General features: G+C 42.9%; 1 protein-coding gene across 1 annotated transcript in view; it reads left to right on the top strand.

Moving 5' to 3' along the window:
- Positions 1–17,500, top strand: part of LOC135547567 (receptor tyrosine-protein kinase erbB-4-like) — a 638,243-nt gene that overhangs the window by 483,063 nt on the left and 137,680 nt on the right. The window contains exons 7-10 of the mRNA XM_064976681.1: positions 2,326–2,467; positions 10,332–10,445; positions 10,739–10,865; positions 14,650–14,723. Coding sequence (XP_064832753.1) covers positions 2,326–2,467; positions 10,332–10,445; positions 10,739–10,865; positions 14,650–14,723 — 457 coding nt within the window. The remainder of the gene's footprint in view (positions 1–2,325; positions 2,468–10,331; positions 10,446–10,738; positions 10,866–14,649; positions 14,724–17,500) is intronic.

The following is a 17,500-nucleotide window of genomic DNA, read 5'->3' as shown; positions in this document are numbered from 1 at the left end:
TTTGAGGATCTGAGGACCCATGCAAAATCTTTTTAGTCTCCTGAAGGGGAATAGGCATTGTCGTGCCTCCTTCACAACTGTCTTGTTGTTTGGACCATGATATTTTGTTGGAGGATGTGGACAACAAGGAACTTAAAGCTCTCAACCTGCTCCATTACAACCCTGTCAATGAGAATAGGGGCGTGCTCAGTCCTCCTTTTCCTGTAGTCCACAATCATCTCCTTTGTCTTGATCACATTGAGGGAGAGGTTGTTGTCCTGGCACCACACTGCCAGGTCTCTGACCTCCTCCCTATAGGCTGTCTCATCATTGTCGGTGAGCAGGCCTACCACTGTTGTGTCATCTGCAAACTCAATGATGATGTTGGAGTCGTGCCTGGCCATGCAGTCATAAGTGAACAGGGAGTACAGGAGGGGACTGAGCACGCACCCCTGAGGGGCCATCGTGTTGAGGATCAGCGTGGCAGATGTGTTGTTACCTACCCTTAGCACCTGGGGGCGGCCCGTTCAGGAAGTCCAGGATCCAGTTGCAGAGGGAGGTGTTTAGTCCCAGGTTTCTTAGCTTAGTGATGAGCTTTGAGGTCACTATGGTGTTCAGCGCTGAGGTGTAGTCAATGAACAGCATTCTCACGTAGGTGTTCCTTTTGTCCAGGTGGGAAAGGGCAGTGTGGAGTACAATAGAGATTGCATCATCTGTGGAGCTGTTGGGGCGGTAGGCAAATCGGAGTGGGTCTAGGTTTTCTGGGATAATAGGGTTCATGTGAGCCATGACCAGCCTTTCAAAGCACTTCTTGGCTACAGACGTGAGTGCTACAGTTCGGTAGTCATTTAGGCAGTTACCTAGGTGTTCTTGGTCACAGGGACTATGGTGGTCTACTTGAAACATGTTGGTATTACAGACTCAGTCAGGGACAGGTTGAAAATATCAGTGGTGACACTTCCCAGTTGGTCAGTGCATGTTTGGAGTCCTGGTAATCCATCTAGCCCTGCGGCCTTGTGAATTTTGACCTGTTTAAAGGTTTTACTCACGTCGGCTACAGAGAGCGTGATCACACAGTTGTCCGGAACAGCTGATGCTCTCATGCATGATTCAGTGTTGCTTGTCTCGAAGAAGGAATAGAAGTAATGTAGCTCATCTGGTAGGCTTGTGTCACTGGGCAGCTCGCGGCAATGCTTCTCTATGTAGTCCATAATAGTTTTAAAGCCCTGCCACATCCGACGAGCGTTGGAGCCGTTGTAGTACGATTCATTCTTAGTCCTGTATTGACGCTTTGCCTGTTTGATGGTTCGTTGGAGGGTATAGCAGGATTTATTATAAGCATCCGGGTTAGAGTTTCGGTCCTTGAAAGTTGCAGTTCTACCCTGTAATCTATGTACGTATGTACATACGGTCACTGTGGGGACGAGGTCATCAATGCACTTATTGATGAAGTCAGTGACTGATGTGGCGTATTCCTCAATGCCATCATTCTGACTAACAGGTGTCTGTATGTAGCCTTGCTACTTTTATAGCCTCGCTACTGTATAAAGCCTGTCTTTTTACTGTTGTTTTATTTATTTTCTTACCTATTGGTCACCTAATACCTTTTTTGCACTATTGGTTAGAGCCTGTAAGTAAGCATTTCACTGTAAGGTGAAATACCTGTTGTATTCGGCGCACGTGACAAATAAACTTTGATTTGATTGGACATGAAGAATCACGGAATATTTTCCAGTCTGTGCTAGGAAAACAGTCCTGTAGCTTAGCATCTGCGTCATCTGACCACTTTTGTATTGAGCGAGTCACTGGTACTTCCTGTTTAAATTTTTGCTTTTTAGCAGGAATCAGGAGGATAGAGTTATGGTCAGATTTGGGCGAGGGAGAGCTTTGTATGCATCTCTGTGTGAAGTAAAGGTGCTTATCAATTGCTAATTACTTACTAAGTCTGTGTGTGTGTTTTAGTATGTGTGTGTTTACAGCCTACATAGCAATTAAGTGATAATGTGCTTGCTTGGAGAGCATAGGGCTCCCAGGGACGATAAGAAGCTTAATGTCTGTTATTTAGCTGCATACTGCTGTGTGGACTGTGTTTCCTTGACCACCCAGCACTAGTGTGTGTGTGATTGTGTGTGTGTGTGTGTGTGTGTGTGTGTGTGTGTGTGTGTGTGTGTGTGTGTGTGTGTGTGTGTGTGTGTGTGTGTGTGTGTGTGTGTGTGTGTGTGTGTGTGTGTGTGTGTGTGATGACGTGTGTGTTTGTGTGTGTGGGTGTGCCTGTGTGTGCGTTCCCCTGTTGTGTACGCTTGTGGTGTGTGTCCGTCTGCGTGTGTGTGTGTGTTTTGTCCACAGGCGTGCACCAACTTCAACGACAGCGGGGCTTGTGTGACCCAGTGTCCCCAGCCCTTTGTGTACAACCCCACCACCTTCCAGCTGGAAAGCAACCCCAGAGCCAAGTACACCTATGGTGCCTTCTGCGTCAAGAAGTGCCCACGTAAGGAATGACACACACACACACACACACACACACACACACACACACACACACACACCCACACACACACACACACACACACACACACACACACACACACACACACACACACACACAACATACAACCATACTTTTGTGAAATAAGGGGACATTAAAAAAACTGGGAAATAAGAATAGACACACATGCATGTATGCACGCATGACTGTAATTCGCTAAGCGTCTACTAAAAAACATACATTATTATATATTATACACACACCATACACACCATTATAGTTTTCTCATATATTAGCAGAATACAACGTTTTGCTTTCATGTTTTACAAGCGGATTTTGCTCTTCACTCGTGTTGTAGCAATTTTCAACCACTCCACAAACTATAGTTTTGACAAGTCGGTTAGGACATCTTCTTTGTGCCTGACACAAGTAATATTTCCAACAATTGTTTACAGACAGATTATTTCACTTATAATTCACTGTATCACAATTCCAGTGGGTCAGAAGTTTACATACACTAAGTTACTGTGCCTTTAAAAAGCTTGGAAAATTAAAGAAAATTATGTCATGGATTTAGAAGCTTCTGATAGGCTAATTGACATCATCTAACGTATTCGTATCGGCACACTCAATAGCCATGGTTTCTCAAATGACTGCCTCGCCTGGTTCAGCAACTACTTTTCAGATAGAGTTCAGTGTGTCAAATCAGAGGGCCTGTTGTCCGGACCTCTGGCAGTCTCTATGGGGGTGCCACAGGGTTCAATTCTCGGGCCGTCTCTTTTCTCTGTATATATCAACGATGTCTCTCTTGCTGCGGCTGATTCCTTGATCCACCTCTACGCAGACGACACCATTCTGTAAACATCTGGCCCTTCATTGGACACTGTGTTAACAAACCTCCAAACGAGTTTCAATGCCATACAACACTCCTTCCGTGGCCTCCAACTGCTCTTAAACGCTAGTAAAACTAAATGCATGCTCTTCAACCGATCACTGCCCGCAGCCGCCCACCCGACTAGCATCACTACTCTGGACGGTTCTGACTTAGAATATGTGGACAACTACAAATACCTAGGTGTCTGGCTAGACTGTAAACTCTCCTTTCATATTAAGCATCTCCAATCCAAAATTAAATCTAGAATTGGCTTCTAATTTCCCAACAAAGACTCCTTCACTCACGCTGTCAAACATACTGTCACGCCCTGTCCATAGAGAGTCTTTTTATTCTCTATTTTGGTTAGGCCAGGGTGTGACTAGGGTGGGCGTTCTATGTTCTTTTTTCTATGTTTTTGTAATTTCTTTGTTTTTGGCCGGGTATGGTTCTCACTCAGGGACACCTGTCTGTCGTTGTCTCTGATTGATAACCATACTTAGGCATCCTGTTTTGCCACTATGGGTTGTGGGTAGCTATTTTCTGTTTCTGCACCTGACAGGACTGTTTCGTTTTTGCATTCGGTCATTCGTTCGTTTGTTTGTTCATTCATTCATTCAGTCTCGTGTTATTTGTATGTGTAATGACGACCGTGACATATACCCTCGTAAAACTGACCATCCTACCGACCCTCGACTTCGGCGATGTCATTTACAAAATAGCCTCCAACATTCTACTGAGCAAACTGGATGCAGTCTATCACAGTGCCATCCGTTTTGTCACCAAAGTCCCATTTACCACCCACCACTGCGACCAGCATGCTCTTGTCGGCTGGCCCTCGCTATATATTCATCGCCAGACCCACTGGCTCCAGGTCATCTATAACTCTTTGTTAGGTAAAGCTCCGCCTTATCTCAGCTCACTGGTCACCATAACAACACCCACCAATTGCACTTTCTCTAGCAATTATATGTTACTGGTCATCCCCAAAGCCAACACCTCCTTTGACTGCCTTTCCTTCCAGTTCTCTGCTGCCAATGACTGGAACGAATTGCAAAACTCACTGAAGTTGGAGACTTAAATCTACCTCACTAACTTTAAGCATCAGCTATCTGAGCAGCTAACCGATCGCTGCAGCTGTTCACAGCCTATCTGTAAATTGCCCATCTAACTACCTACCTCATCCCCATACTGTTTTTATTTACTTTTTTTGCTCTTTTGCACACCAGTATTTCTACTTTCACATCATCCTCTGCACATCAGTCACTCCAGTATTAATTTGCTAAATTATAATTACTTAGCTACTGTGGCCTATTTATTGCCTTACCTCCTTACTCCATTTGCACACACTGTATATATATTTTCTGTTGTGTTAATGACTGTATGCTTGGTTATTCCATGTGTAACTCTGTGTTGTTGTTTGTGTCACACTGCTTTGCTTTATCTTTGTCAGGTCGCAGTTGTAAATGAGAACTTGTTCTCAACTGGCATACCTGGTCAAATAAAGGTGAAATTAAAAATAACATGAAAAGTGAAAAGTGTAAATAAATCCCAGAATAACAGCAAAGGACCTTGTGAAGTTGCTGGAGGAAACAGGTACAAAAGTATCTACAGTGGTGCAAAAAAGTATTTAGTCAGCCACCAATTGTGCAAGTTTTCCCACTTAAAGAGATGAGAGAGGCCGGTAATTTGTATCATAGGTACACTTCAACTATGACAGACAAAATTAGAAAAAAAATCCAGAAAATCACATTGTAGGATTTTTAATGAATTTATTTGCCAATTATGGTGGAAAATAACTATTCGGTCAATAATAAAAGTTTATTTCAATACTTTGTTTTATGGCAATGACAGAGGTCAAAAGTTTTCTGTAAGTCTTCACAAGGTTTTCACACACTGTTGCTGGTATTTTGGCCTATTCCTCCATGCAGATCTCCTCTAGAGCAGTGATGTTTTGGGGCTGTTGCTGGGCAACATGGACTTTCAACTCCCTCCAAAGATTTTCTATGGGGTCGAGATCTGGAGAATGGCTAGGCCACTCCAGGACCTTGAAATGCTTCTTACAAAGCCACTCCTTCGTTGCCTGGACGATGTGTTTCGGACCATTGTCATGCTGAAAGACCCAGCCACATTTCATCTTCAATGCCCTTGCTGATGGTAGGCTTTGTTACTTTTGTCCCAGCTCTCTGCAGGTCATTCACTAGGTCCCCCCGTGTGGTTCTGGGATTTTTGCTCACCGTTCTTGTGATCATTTTGACCCCACGGGGTGAGATCTTGCGTGGAGCCCCAGATCGAGGGAGATTGTCAGTGGTCTTGTATGTCTTCCATTTCCTAATAATTGCTCCCACAGTTGATTTCTTCAAACCAAGCAGTTAACCTGTTGCAGATTCAGTCTTCCCAGCCTGGTGCAGGTCTACAATTTTGTTTCTGGTGTTCTTTGACAGCTCTTTGGTCTTGGCCATAGTGGAGTTTGGAGTGTGACTGTTTGAGGTTGTGGACAGGTGTCTTTTATACTGATAACAAGTTGAAACAGGTGTCATTAATACAGGTAACGAGTGGAGGACAGAGGAGCCTCTTAAAGAAGAAGTTACAGGTCTGTGAGAGCCAGAAATATTGCTTGTTTGTCGGTGACCAAATACTTATTTGCAAATAAATTCATTAAAAATCCTACAATGTGATTTTCTGGATTTTTTTTCTTCTCATTTTGTCTGTCATAGTTGAAGTGTACCTATGATGAAAATTACAGGCCTCTCTCTTCTTTTTAAGTGGGAGAACTTGCACAATTGGTGGCTGACTAAATACTTTTTTGCCCCACTGTATATCCACAGTAAAACAAGTCCTAAATCGACATAACCTGAAAGGCTGCTCAGTAAGGAATGAGCCTGCTCCAAATCAAACAAAGTCAAGGTATTGGAGTGGCCATCACAAATCCTTGACCTCAATCCCATGTAACATTTGTGGGCTTTTAAAGGCAATGCTAGCAAATACTAATTGAGCGTATGGAAACTTTTGACCCACTGGGAATGTGATGAAAGAAATGAAAGCTGAAATAAATCAAATATCTCATACTATTATTCTGGCATTTCACATTCTTAAAATAATGTGGTGATCCTAACTGAAATAAAACAGGGAATTTTTACTAGGATTAAATGTCAGGAATTGTGAAAAACTGAGTTTAAATGTATGTGTCAAAGGTGTATGTTAACTTCCAACTTCAACTGTATATAGCCTTATATATATTTCAGGCTAATTTCCTGTCACCCCAATCCTGACTCTTGTCTTGCTTGAAAATCTCTATCTTTATTCTGTAATCCATAGGTTGCATTATCAAAGCACGTCTCGCCTATGCATGTCAAAATACCGCTATATCTTTTCTCCCGCATCTCTGCGCTGTCTGATATTGCTGCCAATGTGAGAGCTTCCATAGAGAATATGTGATCAACAAACAATATACATTTTTAAGATACCTTGATTTTTAAACAATTTCCTCTCTTTGTCTCCCTGTTATTCATGAGCTGATTTGTTATCTGTATAACCATCAACTCTATTTTGCCACATCGGAGATATTCTGTTGTGAGTTGGACATTATCTAGCAGGTTTGCAAATTTGATCATTTTACTTTTGCTTAACCCGTCTAGGTTAATCCGTTCCGCTAGCAGAACCCCTCGCCAACAGCCAATGAAATTGCAGGGCGCCAAATACAAATCAAAATAAATCTCATAAATCAAATTTCTCAAACATACAAGTATTAGGCACCATTTTAAAGATACAATTCTCATTAATCCAGCCACAGTGTCTGATTTAAAAAATGCTTTACAGCGAAAGCTCAAAAAACAATTATGTTAGGTTACAAACAACTAACAGAAAAACCCAGCCATTTTTCCAGCCAAAGAGAGGAGTCACAAAAAGCACTAATAGAGATAAAATGAATCACTAACCTTCATGATCTTCATCAGATGACACTCATAGGACGTCATGTTACACAATACATGTATGTTTTGTTTGGGTTAAGGTCATATTTATATCCCAAAATATTTTTTTGCATTGCCGTGTTACGTTCAGTAGAACATAAAACATGCAGTGATATTGCAGAGAGTCACATGAATAAACAGAAATACCCATTACAAATGTCGATGAAAATAAAATTTTTAGACATGCAACCGCTGTGTCAGATTTCAAAAAAACTTTACAGAAAAAGCATAATCTGAGAACGTCGCTCAGAGCCCAAACCAGCCAGAGAAATATCTGCCATGTTGGATAGTCAACATTATTCATAAATAGCATTATAAATATTCACTTACCTTTGATAATCTTCATCAGAATGCACTCCCAGGATTCGCAGTTCCACAATAAATGCTTGTTTTGTTCGATAATGTCCATCATTTATGTCCATTTATGTCCAATAGCTTCTTTTGTTAGGGCGTTTGGTAAACAAATCCAAATGCGCGATCTGGTCCATTCGGACGAAACGTTCAAAAAGTTATATTCCAGGTCGAAGAAACTTGTCAAACTAAGAAACTTGTCAAACTAAGTATAGAATCAATCTTTAGGATGTTTTTATCATAAAAGTTCAATAATGTTCCAACCGGAGAATTCCTATGTCTGTAGAAAAGCATTGGAACGACAGCTACCTCTCAAGTGAAAGTGCGTATCTGTGAACGAGGCTGTAGGCAGACCACTGACTCAAAGAGCTCCCATCCGGTCCCACATCACAGTAGAAGCCTGAAACAACGTTCTAAAGACGGTTGACATCTAGTGCAAACCTTAGGAAGGGCAACATAACCAATATCCCACTGTGTATTCAATAGGGCTGAGTTCAAAAACTACAAACCTCAGATTTCCCACTTCCTGTTTGGATTTTTTCTCAGGTTTTTGCCTGCCATATGAGTTCTGTTATACTCACAGACATCAAACAAACAGTTCAGAGTGTTTTCTATCCAAAACTAATAATAATATGCATATATTAGCATCTGGGACAGAGTAGGAGGCAGTTCACTCTGGGCACGCTATTCATCCAAAAGTGAAAATGCTGCCCCCTAGATAGTCTGTCGTGAGTTGGACATTATCTAGCATGTTTAGCAACTTTGATCATTTTACTTTTGCTTAACTGTCGTTACAACGTTTGTATGTTTTGACAATGCTATAGCCTACTTGGGGTGTCAAGATAGACAAGGCCTACTACTGAAATGCACTGAATTAATTGGGGAACATGATAGCGCTTAGAATTTATGAACGCCCTGTTACACAATTCACAACGATGTCATTGGTGATCTAAGTTACTCTGTCATTACTAAATATCAGTTTCACTTGCTGTGAAATCTTTATATAGTGGTGTAGCAAAACTGGCGATGTGGCGTAGCGACAATCTTATTATGGGAGAACACTGGCATGGTGACCATATCTTGGTTTTAAACGCAATTTGCTGTGTACGGATGAACATAGTTGCCTACCTTTGGCCTAGGCCTTGACTTATCATCACTAGCGGAGCAGAGAAGGCTGGTCATTCTCATTATCAAGGGCCTCAGGATATTGATTCATTTCTCAAACCTCTTTTTTAAAGTCCGAACCTTTTTTCCCTGAGGAATGCAGCGAGCAACTTCCTTGATCATCTCTACTTAGCCCCCTCTTCACAGCTCCCCTTCATCCTCCCCTTCCTTTAAAGCAGCCATTTCCTCCACTGATTTAAACTGCCTTTCCCTCTCCTCTCCTCTCCTCTCTCCTGGGGCTTGTGCCTGGCACTCTGCTAAGAGCTCTGGCTCCTAACAGGAAGAGAGAGAGAGGGGTGTGCTGCCTCTAATGCAGCCCACTACCGATGAAGGACCAGGTGGATCAGCCTTATTAGGGCCCACCGTAGCAAATGTTTTGCAGCAACAAAAACAATACTTTTATTATTGGACAAGTTCAGGTAGTCCCTCCCCATTTCAGTCTGATTTCTTATTGTTGGTGTTTATTGATGACCCAGGCTCTTTTATTTCCTGCACTGCCACAAGGACCCCTGAAGAGGTACCTGTAATTTCGGTGTCCACCTCCATGCCTGAGGCTGTGAGAAAAGCAATCATTGGTCCCCTATTTGATGTGTATTTCTATCCCTAAAATCCTTCCTCAGTTCAGACTATCAGATATTATACCAGCAGGGCCAGATATGCTCTCACCCGTAGAGAACAATAAAACAATAAAACAAGATAAAGAGGACAAGAAACATCTTTTATCACAGGAGTCATCTTCAGGAGCACAGCAGCAGTAGTCACGTTCAAGTCTCATGAGGAAGACATTAATTTACATTAAAGGATGACTGCACTTCCTGATTTGAACTTGTTTTTCATCAGTGCTCATTAAGAAATGCTAGGGGTCATGACTGTATGCAAACGAGAGTTGTCTTTGGGGTGTGGTTTAATGTGGGTGTTTCTTGGGTGTGTCTTTGCTATTCAATCACAACAAACAGGACAGTAGATTTGAGTTGAAACATTATTGAAAGCAAGCGGGCAACATTTTTGACCATTCCATTGGTACCCCTAAGGAGATGTTTCCGCCTGCCCGGGTCACCAGGCCTTGTAAAGGAAACTCCCCCAGTCTTTTTCCAGAAAACACGGTGCCACCATGTGTTAATAGGCAAAACGGGATGATTTGTTGACATAATTGTAATCCAAAACAAACCCTCAAGTATGTCATGATGCGATCACTTACCAAACTCTGTTTTGAACAAGACTGACTTTATGACCAAAATTATCCTATTAGCACTTTGTAGTCAATTTTGACACTATAATGAATGCTTTTGACTCATATCGATGCCACATAGGCCATTTAAAACCTGAGAAGTTGGTTCTAAGGGGCAGTTGACCTTTAAACCTCCATGACACACATATCAATACCAGTTCAAATCAGTCTGTTCACATGCAACCTGTTCCACAGATTACATCCATAACATGTTTCCCAGTGGGTACGGCCTTGGAATTGCTCTGACACATACAATTTTTAACTCTTTGTTTGCTGTTCCAGATAACTTTGTGGTGGACCACAGCTCCTGTGTGAGGGCTTGTCCCAGCAACAAGATGGAGGTGGAGCAGAACCGCATCAAGATGTGCATCGCCTGCACTGACATCTGTCCTAAAGGTGTCCAGTCCTGCACCGTCCTGAACCCTATCCTCCTGTCATTCACATCCAGTTTATTCATCTGGTTGATTGGATGGAGTTGGGGTTGAGCTGTGGTTGTGGTTGTGGTTGTGCTTGACTATGGCTTACCCACTGCTCCAACCTCTCCAAACTCTGTGTGTCTTCTTGTGCCTGTCTGTTCCATATGAGTATTTCAAAGTGGTTGGGAAAAAGCCTGACCACACATTTCCGTTTAATTTTTGGGGAATATTTGACCAAGTAATCTTCTTCTCCTTCTTCATCTTCTGTTTTAGCCTGTGATGGTATAGGTACAGCCAGTCTGCAGTCTGCTCAGACCGTGGACTCCAGCAACATAGAGAAGTTCACCAACTGTACCAAGATCAATGGAAACCTGGTCTTCCTCATCACTGGCATTAAAGGGTGAGAGCAAAAACACACACACACACAGTCATGTAATTTTCATTAACTAGGAAGTCGGGGCACCACAGAAAATGTTCAGATTACAAAGTTATACCTTTCCGAATATAACTATTCCGATATTTTTTACATTTTTATTTTACCCCCTTTTGTCCCCAATTGTTTGTAGTTACTATCTTGTCTCATCGCTACAACTCCCGTACGGGCTCGGTAGAGACGAAGGTCGAAAGCCATGCGTCCCCTGAAGCACAACCCAACCAAGCCTCACTGCTTCTTAACACAGCGTGCAACCAAAATGGAAGCCAGCCGCACCAATGTGTTGGAGGAAACACCGTGCACCTGGTGACCTGGTTGGTGCACACTTCTCTCGGCCCGCCACAGGAGTCGCTAGTGTGTGATGAGACAAGGATATCCCCCACTGGCCAAGCTGGCCCTAACCTGGATGACTCTAGGCCAATTGTGCATCTCCCCACGGACCTCCCGGTTGTGGGTGGCTGTGACGGGGCCTGGGTGCGCGAACCCAGGGTCTCTGGTGGCACAGCTAGCACTGGGATGCAATGCCATGGACCACTGTGCCACCTTGGAGTCCCCACTATTCAGATATTTTAATATCTGATCAATTAGTCTTCTATTAAAATGTATTAATTATTCTTTACCTCACGGCAGTATCAACTGAAGTCGTAAATTGTTGGTTATGTGCACAAACCCAGCCTTTACTATAAATCATCCATACACCAATTGGCTAAATCATTTATTTACTAACTAAATAATCACAGAAATGCATAAACAAACAAACAGTAGATATTGGTTACTAACAATGATAGGGAAGATCCCCTTGTGGGCTAAACCAATATGATGGCTTGGTGGACAAAGGGAAGGGGTGTGGACTGAGAGAGCGAGATAGACAAAATGGATCACTACACACAGTGGATAATTATATCAATTGCTAATCCTTTGCTCGCTCATTCTGGAATAATTGAAATGCAATTATGTAGTTGTTTTCTTCTCTGTTGGAATCGTCGGTCAGTTCATCAGAGAGTCTCTGGCTACTCATGGTGGCGGATCCTGATAGTGTCTGTTGTAATGGATACGCCAGGCATCCATTGTTCTTAGAGGATGTGTTTTGGTGGATGGCGGTATTCGCATCCCAGGTTGACATCATTTCTAGCCGTAGCCTAATAATTAGAATCTAAGATTTGCTCTTATTCTGTGGGGATCGATAGTCTCAGAGTTGAACCGTTTCCAGCCGTGTAGCCAATGCTCCACGTGGTATGGTTAGGAATTCAACAACCATTACAACTTTAGCTTACACTGAGGTTTTTGTGGTCTTAACTAGTCACAATCACAGCTCACGCCATGGGTTTGCTCAGTCTGAAGAGGATCTTGTTAGGAGAGGCTTTTATTCGTAACAGTAGAAGAGGGCCGGCTGAAATCCTTTGTTCACTCTGTGGTCTTTCTCTCTGCATGAAAAGGGGAATTTACTACCTGAGATAACATAACCTGGGTGTAGGAGACAGAGGGGGAAGCCATGATCTACACCCAGAAAGAGCTACGTCATGACACTACTATAGCCCATAGAAACGCATTGAATAATACATTCATAAATGGCAAAAAAGACAGTCAAAAAATAAATATTAAGGAATAAGGTATGGAAATGTCTCTTATATCTAGGAGATATAAGAAAGCTCAGGAAATATATATATATTTTGGACATATATTTAACCCCTTATTTTTGTTGGTACAAAGCTACCTCCATACCACTAATCATTTATATGGGTTACACTTGGTTTGTAGCTCTAACTGTTTGGACTCTACTGACAGAAGTTGGCACATCAGCGTTATCGACTTCAGACAAGTTGTGAAGTAAAGTGGATATATCCATCGTGTTTGTGAAAGTCTACCCTTTCCATAGAGGGTTCATAATAGTGTGTAGGCCAAACCGTTCGGAAGCTACAGACGTTTTCGTGGTCTGACAAACACCTTCCACTGCAGAAGTTGAAGACATGGTGGATAGAGACGCAGCTCATGCAGAATAAAAGAAGAAGATATCTCTATCTTAAACTGACTGGTTTTGATGGGGTATTTTTTATTATGTTACTCAGATTGACGCATGGGTGGATGACCTAGAAAGGTCACTCCAAAAACATTTTTGCTAAGAGCTGCTCTTTAGCTGATTAAACAAAGGTTAGCCATGATGTTTGGCTGAAATATATGTCCAAGTCAAGAAAGTTTACCAGCAGCCAGTGGCATTTGCCACACTGCTAGCCTATTCGCGGGTGCTCTTTCAAAGCCTATGTCAGATATTCCAGTGAGTATCATTGGCTCCAATGAGTGTAGTTTCCTAACTATTGTACTGTAGATACGTAATTAAAAATGTGTTTATTCTGTTGTCGCGGACCCCCTGCAATAGCCCCAGAGGACGTGGACCCCCAGTTGAATAACCCTGCTCTAGACAACTCACCTCCCTGTAATATGAGAGAAACAGTGGTTATGTGGGTGATTTGACCGCGTTATGTTTCTATTCCTAAATATTTGTCTCTTTCACTTTGTTCCTCTCTCACTCATTCTCTCTGTTTCCTTCTCTCTCTCTCTCTCTCTCTCTCTCTCTCTCTCAATTCAATTCAATTCAATTCAATTCAAGGGGCTTTATTGGCATGGGAAACATATGTTAACATTGCCAAAGCAAGTAAGGTATATAATATATAAAGTGAAATAAACAATAAAAATTAACAGTAGACATCACACATACAGAAGTTTCAAAACAATAAAGACATTACAAATGTCATATTATATATATACAGTGTTTTTACAATGTGCAAATGGTAAAGGACACAAGATAAAATAAATAAGCATAGATATGTGTTGTATTTACAATGGTGCGTGTTCTTCACTGGTTGCCCTTTTCTCGTGGCAACAGGTCACAAATCTTGCTGCTCTGATGGCACACTGTGGAATTTCACCCAGTAGATATGGGAGTTTTTCAAAATTGATTTGTTTTCATTTGTGGATCTGTGTAATCTGAGGGAAATATGTCTCTCTAATATGGTCATACATTGGGCAGGAGGTTAGGAAGTGCAGCTCAGTTTCCACCTCATTTTGTGGGCTGAGCACATAGCCTGTCTTCCCCTTGAGAGCTCTGCCTACGGCGGCCTTTCTCAATAGCAAGGCTATTCTTAATTTGGGTCAGTCACAGTGGTCAGGTATTCTGCCGCTGTGTACTCTCTGTGTAGGGCCAAATAGCATTCTAGTTTGCTCTGTTTTTTTGTTAATTCTTTCCAATGTGTCAAGTAATTATCTTTTTGTTATCTTTCTCTCTCTCTCTCTCTCTCTCTCTCTCTCTCTCTCTTCTCTCTCTCTTACCCCCTCTCTCTTTTCTCTCCCTCTCCCAATCTCTCATCCCGCTCATATTTCTCTCTCTCATCTCTCTCGCTCACCCTCTCTCTCTCTCTCTCTCTCTCTCTCTCTCTCTCCCTCCACCTCTCTCTCTCTCTCTCTCTCTCCTCCCATCTCTCATCCCACTTCATATTTCTCTCTCTTGCTCTCTCTCTCTCTCTCTCTCTCTCTCACATCTCTCACCCCTCTCTCGGTCTCTCTCTCTCTCTCTCTCTCTCTCTCTCTCTCTCTCTCTCTCTCTCTCTCTCACCCTCTCTCTCTCTCTCTCTCTCTCTCTCTCTCTCTCTCTCTCTCTCTCTCTCTCTCTCTCTCTCTCTCACATCTCTCACCCCTCTCTCGGTCTCTCTCTCTCTTCCATCTCTCTCGCTCTTTCCTCTCCCTCTCTCCCTCACAGGGATGTGTACCACAACATTAAAGCTTTGGATCCAGAGAAGCTGAATGTGTTCCGGACTGTTAAGGAGATCACAGGTGAGAGACATTATAATTGTATTTAATTAATTATGGCTAAACCCTGTCCATTTCAACAATGCATCTTCTTAAGTCAGTTAAGAACAGAGATCCAATTAAAATAAATATACATTTCTGATACCATGTCATTCAGTCTTTTCTAATTGTCCTTGGGAAAATATACATAAACTGACCAGGTGAATCCAGGTGAAAGCTATGATCCCTTATTGATGTCACTTGTTAAAATCCACTTCAATCACTGTAGATGAAGGGGATAATACAAGTTAAAGAAGGATTTTTAAGTCTTGAGACATGGTATTGTGTATGTGTGCCATTCAGAGGGCGAATGGGCAAGACAAAATATGTAAGTGCCTTTGAACGGGTATGGTAGTAGGTGTTAGGTGCACCAGTTTGTGTCAAGAACTGCAATGCTGCTGGGTGGTCCACCACCTAAAGGGCACCCCCAAAAAGGCATCCAGCCAGTTTGACACAACTGTGGGAAGCATTGGAGTCAACATGGGACAGCATCCCTGTGGAACTCTCTCAACCTCTTGTAGAGTCCATGCCCTGATGAATTGAGGTTGTTCTGAGGGCAATAGGGTAGGTGCAACTCAATTTTAGGAAGGTGTTCTTAATGTTTGGTACTCTCTGTGTATATATATATATAATGTATGGTGTAATGTTTTAGAGAAATACATGCAGGCCTACTGTAGAAATCCCCCTATCCATGCATCTTTAAATTATTCTGTTTTATTTTGTTTTGCCCTCATCAAATGTGCATGGTGTCCCCTCTCTTACAATTTGACTCAGTATAAAGGGGCCTTGTGTGTGTTTGCTGTTTCCCACAAGACACCATACACCAAAGACAAGCTGAAAGAGTATGATGAATTGGGATGAGATGAGGGTCTGTCTATCTCTTCTCCCATGGGGATCTAGAACTCTCAGTTTCACAGCTCTAAAGTTTCACGCGGAGCATGAAGGGAGGTCCGTAGTGTGTGCGTGCGTGCATGAGTGCGTGGGTGTGTGTTCATGAATTAATGTAGAGTGAATCCCCTTCCCCTTTCCCTTCCTCCTCCCCCTCATCCCTTCATTCCTGTGACAGGACGTGAGCTGGTACAGCCAATATGTGTCTCCCAAATGGCACCCCATTCTCTGTAGAATGCACTACTAAATAGGGAATAGACTGCCATTTGGCATACAACCTTGTAGACCCATGGCCAAGTATGCATGGCACCCCTTATCACCCTCCGTCACACACACACACAAACACACACACATACAGGCATTGATGCAAACACACAGACTTATACATACACACATACATACAGGCATTGATGCACACACACACACACACACACACATTGATGCACACACACACACACACACACACACACACACACACACACACACACACACACACACACACACACACACACACACACACACACACACATACATACAGGCATTGATGCACACACACACACTTATACATACACACATACATACAGGCATTGATGCACACACACACACACACACACACACACACACACATACATACAGGCATTGATGCACACACACACACTTATACACACACACATACATACAGGCATTGATGCACACACACACACTTATACATACACACACACATACAGGCATTGATGCACACACACACACACACACACACACACACACACACACACACACACACACACACACACACACACACTGTCATCCCTTCTGCTTCAACCTAGGGGTTACCATCTCTGAATTGTATAGCTCTCAGATGACAGTCAGTGTAGGAGGCTACCATCTCACCCTACATCTCTTCTCCTGCCAAGTGTTCTTCTAAAACATAGCCCCTTGTTTTTATCTCCTCCACAAGGTCAGTGCAGGCTTATCCAAACAGTACGGTCGGTGGGCCATCCACTGAAGCAATTTAGCATAAGTGAGGTTCCCAGTGCATGGCTTTGACTGTAATCATTGGTGCTTTAAAACTCTTAACCCTTGATCTGGTGCCTGTGGCCCTCCTCTCTGTAAGGCAATACTGGGTAATTTGTCTTTCGCATGGATGCGCCAGTAATGTGGCACTCAGTGAACCTAAACCCTCACTCTACTCTACTCTAGAAGCTCTAGCATGCTTGGCTACTGATTCCATCCTTCCAGCAGTTGTTTACTGCCCACAGGGGTTATATATATATATATATATATATATATAGAGGGAGAGAGGGAGAGAGGGAGAGAGAGGAGAGAGGGAGAGAGAGAGAGAGAGAGAGGGAGAGAGGGAGAGAGGGAGAGAGGGAGAGAGAATAAGCTGAGGAGATGTACAGTAGAATAAGGAGAACACCAACAGCTAGACCAGAACTTCCTGTACAGCACCTGTAAATAGATATGCTGAGTGTTTTACCTGTTGACAAATGGCTAGCGGGTTAAGAGAGTTGAGCCAGTAACAGAAAGGTCACTGGTTTGAATCCCGAGCTGGAAAGGTGGAAAAATCTGCCGTTTTCCCCTTGAGCAAGGCAGTAAACCCCCAACATGGGCACTGATGATGTGGACATTGATTAAAGCACCCCCGCACCTCTCTGATTGGGTTAAATGCGGAAGACACATTTCAGTTGAGGGCATTCAATTGTGCAACTGACTAGGTATCCCCTTTCCCTTCTCTATTGCTGCTGTTTGTTTCAAGCTGTTTGCCCAGGAAGGCAGGCAGGTACTTGTTAGCACCGTTAGCAAGATGAAGTGATGAAGCGCCTGCTCACCTCTCCAACTCTCCTCCCTAGCTCTCCTTCCCACCTCTCATC

The sequence above is a fragment of the Oncorhynchus masou genome, chromosome 10, assembly GCF_036934945.1.
Source record: "Oncorhynchus masou masou isolate Uvic2021 chromosome 10, UVic_Omas_1.1, whole genome shotgun sequence".
In the NCBI taxonomy this organism is placed as follows: Eukaryota; Metazoa; Chordata; class Actinopteri; order Salmoniformes; family Salmonidae; genus Oncorhynchus; species Oncorhynchus masou.
The sequence above is the reverse complement of the archived record's forward strand: the minus strand, read 5'-3'. Positions and strand labels throughout refer to the sequence as shown.